Below are 4,069 nucleotides of genomic sequence, written 5' to 3' on the forward strand. Positions count from 1 at the left end.
TAACGGCTGTATTAGGGACGTGCAGTTGGCAGGGAAGTACTGCATCTCGGTGTTCGATAGCTGAAGGCCTTCGATGTGGTGCGCGGAGCAGTTGTCAAGCAATACACATATTTGGCGACCCTGACGCTTGACATCTTCGTTGAATGCCTTCAGCCATTCAGTAAAGATTTCTCAGCTCATCCAGGCCTTCGAATTGGCCACGTACTTGACCGACATACACTTCATGCCTTTAAAACACCTTGACCTGGCATTCTTTCCTATAACTAATGGGATTCTTTTGTCGCTGTCGTCACTGTTTGCACAAAGCAATCCCGTGATGCGTAGTTTGCTCTACTTTCCGCCTCGACAATCGTGCCCTTTAAGCTCCAGCGTGCGATTCGGCAACATCTGGTAGAACAACGCCGTTTCATCGGCGTTGTACAAGTCCGCCGCCTCATAGCGGTCCAAGATGCCAGGCAGCTTCTCGGCCACCCATGAGGCAGAGGCATCGCTGTCAGCAGATGAGGACTCGCCGCTACTCACTCTACCGACGACACCGTGTCGGCTCTTCAACCCTTGCAGCCAACCGTTACGTGCCTTGAAATTGTCATGGCCAAGAACAGACGCAAAATCCTTCGCTTTCTGCTGCAGGATTGCGCCACTTATGGGCACGTTGCGTGCCCTTGTGTCCAGAAACCAGGTGAAGACGGCCTTGTCCACATAAGTGTACGTTGACTTCTTGAGTCTTTTCTTCTTCGAGCCCGTGCCCGACTCCGCTGCCTCGCGGATGCTGTCCTTCGCACTCAATATCGTCGACAGGGAGCTGGCTGGGATGTTAAATCGTGCAGCAACCTCCTTCTTTTTCTCATCCGCGGAAACCGCATTTACAATCGCAAACTTTTCTTCAAAAGACAAAACCTTGCGCTTTCTCGGCACAGAACTCATTGTCAACAGCGAGAGCAGCTGAAAGGCCTAACAAGAGAGGACACGACCTACCCGCCTCACCACTTCGTTCACCCGTTCTAGAGTTTTGCTGTTTACAAACACAGACCCTGAACGGCTTCCGGTTTCGCGCACTGACGTAGCAAGGCGGGGAACAAAAGCCTTGGCGGGTAGCCCGCAGATTTTCAACACTTCTCACCCTGTGCCTAGCCAAATATTTCAAATAAAGATGCTTCTAATCTATACCCAACATTATAAGAGTTAGTTCTGAACTAAGTGTGCGCCTTCTTTTTATCTGAAGGAGGAAAAGGGGTCTTTCCTGACTCTGACAAAACTTAAAAAACGCGCTTTCCGCTTCGGTGTTAGAGAGTGGTAAATGAAGAACCGGAAGTTTCTTGGGGTACAACACGTGCTGCTGCTATCGCAGTCTTGAAACTCTAACCCGTTCGGCAGAGTAGCGCCATGAGACGTCCCAACTCGCAAGATAAAAGCTGCATAGCGTGGCCTTCGAGATGGCGCACCGCATTACCATCTCGAAGGCTTTGCAACGAGGAAACTCCGTTTCTCGCTAAGCGGCGCAAGCTATTCTAGCGATGCTTGTATCATCATCGCGGCACGCACTTGCCGGCTGCAATGGTATGCGTTCTACCCGCAGCCGCCTCCGTGTATTATTAATTTTCGTATTATAAAACCTACGCGTTGTACATGCAGGATTTTAGTAATGTTACGACTCAAAATATTAAATGGTCAGTGTCGCAAATTCGTTACATTCAGGTGAATTACCGCAACACCTTCGTTACATGCAGGTCACAAATACATGGGCTTCTATGGGGATGGTATTGAGGATTGAAAAAAGTTCGTTAAATCCAGGAATTCGTTACGTGCAGGTTCGTTACATCCACCTTTAACTGTATTTATTGTTTGTGAAAACACCTACTTCACCAAAATTTCGGGAGGGGGGGGGGCTAGACCCCCCCCCCCCCTTGGCTACAGGTCTGGCGTGAAGGCGGCCGATGTGGCCGTGCCGTTATCTCGCCACTTTATTAGAAAATTAAGCGAAGCGGCGGCGCCCGCAGGCGTAGAGACCACCAGGAGCGTGAGGGCGTTCTTCTTAAAGACGATAGTCTTTCTTGGGGAACTTAAACGCAGAAATATTGGTCTGTCTTTCTGTCTGTCCTTCTGTCTGTCTTTCTGTTTGTCGGCACGTCCCTCGATTCAGCCACTCGGCCAAAGTTGAACCACTTGCCCAAGGGCCAGCCATCGTGAACGGCTGAATAGGTTCATACTTGTGTACATTGTTGATCGAAAACAAACATTACGCATATCTGAGGCGCAACATCACTAGGTAAGTATTAGGCGGTGTGTTCCTTTAACAGAAAATACATAGATACGCAATTTCAAAGACCTTGATGGTATGCGTTTAACGTTGAGACAGTAACGTGTTTATTAAAAGATTGCCACAGCTGAAGTGATCAGCGGTCCAAGCCGAGCAAGCGCGAGCGCCAACAACAACCGTCTCCGTCTTCTTCTTTCGCAGGCGTTCTTGTCTGCGCCCTACCATGTTACAAATCACTCCCCCGCGGTAAAGGAGCCATCCTGGCGACCTAAGGAACAGGTACAACTGGTGGGTCATAATGCGGCTTCAGTCGATCGACGTGAACAGTCTCGCGGCCGCGACGACGGCGGTCCGTAGATGATTGAACAGGCTCAATCATATAGTTAACTGGGGATGCTTGACGTAGGACGCGGTAGGGGCCTTCGTACTTAGGCAGTAGCTTTGTTGAAAGGCCAGGAGCGGAGGAGGGAACGCGAAGCCACACCAACGTTCCAGGCGAATACGACTGAGGAGGCAGGTTTTCGTCGTGACGGTCCTTCTGGCCCTACTCGCCCTACAATGTTACAACCCTAGTTTCCTAAGGTGCGCTGAAAATGCGACTGCGCTGAAACTTGTCTTCCTCCGTGCCCTCTGCACAAGCTCATATTGTGTTTCGGTTTCGGTTCAGTATTGCATTGTACGAATGACAGGGGGCGCCGCTCTGGCATTCCTGTTTTACCCAGGCGACGTGGAAGTAAGAGAGTTTGTGGAGAGTACTCGTTGAGTGCGGACGTTTCTTCTCCTTCGGCGCATCGCGCCAAACAGCGTGTTCGGGCTGGCCGGTGTCCCCACCGGTCGCGTTGGTCACCGCCGGTCTTCGCCTGCCGCTGCGCCGGGACTACCAGCCCGCAACACAGCACTCGTGTTTCCCGACGTATTGCCAGATGGCGTCCATATCTCACGCAGCGCCTCTTCTATCGTCTTTAGACGATATTTGCAGCGAAGCACGCAGATACGCGGCCAATTTTTTACCTCGCGCCTCGAGCGTTAGGCATGAGCTGCGCGAGAGGCGCAGCTTGGTTACGGGAAACTGATGATGATGATGAAAGGCGATGTTGGCGCTACAGATTACTCGCCCGCGCAGAAATGAACCCGTATTGAAAACTGTGGAGTCATATATACAAGAAGGATCGTGACGCGAGACAAAGTGTCCGTGGGCAGTCCAGATCGTCAACGTGAGATCACCATCGGAGACCAGTCGTTCTCTGGCGGGCGGCTCTGGGAGCTGCGTAGCGGGCGGGGGTCGCGACGAATGGATGTTGTAGCCAGGAGCGAATGCACTCGAGGTCGCACACGTCCGAGCGGAACAAAAAAAAATCGGCTGGGCACGTTGTCTTTGGCGCGAGACAAATGCCGGCGTGCACGGTGGCTCTACACGTGATGCGGAGGCCCCCGATGATTCCTGCGGTTGGCTTGTCCAATGTTGTAAGTGGTGCGTTGGCAGACGTGCTACAGTCGTTGTCGGCGCAACGGGTCATGTGACGGGGAGTGCGTCGAGACGAGTGCGTATCGGTCACGTGACGATGCACGAAGGGATGCCTCCGCAACGCATGGACATCCTTGAGGGAGATGGCTGCACCGCGTGGCAGCGTTGAAGGACGGGTGTGAAGCTTCTGCTGTGTTTGGCATCGAGTGCGGTGGATTCGTCGACGTAAAGTCGCCTGCGGTAGACATGTGTGGCGGTAGGACGTCGTTGCCGTTGCGACAAGTGCGCCTTCGTAGCGGTCATATCTCGGGTGGATGGCATCCTGCGTTACGAGCTCCGGAGGAAGC

The 4,069-nt window shown here is 52.5% G+C and overlaps 1 protein-coding gene across 1 annotated transcript; it reads right to left on the reverse strand.

Moving 5' to 3' along the window:
• Positions 1-330: 330 nt before the first annotated feature.
• On the reverse strand, positions 331-924 carry LOC119395567 (tigger transposable element-derived protein 4-like). The gene has a single exon (XM_037662544.1). The coding sequence runs from the start codon at positions 922-924 to the stop codon at positions 331-333; it is 594 nt and encodes a 197-aa protein (XP_037518472.1).
• Positions 925-4,069: the final 3,145 nt, after the last annotated feature.

This window comes from Rhipicephalus sanguineus, chromosome 6 (assembly GCF_013339695.2).
Source record: "Rhipicephalus sanguineus isolate Rsan-2018 chromosome 6, BIME_Rsan_1.4, whole genome shotgun sequence".
NCBI lineage: Eukaryota > Metazoa > Arthropoda > Arachnida > Ixodida > Ixodidae > Rhipicephalus > Rhipicephalus sanguineus.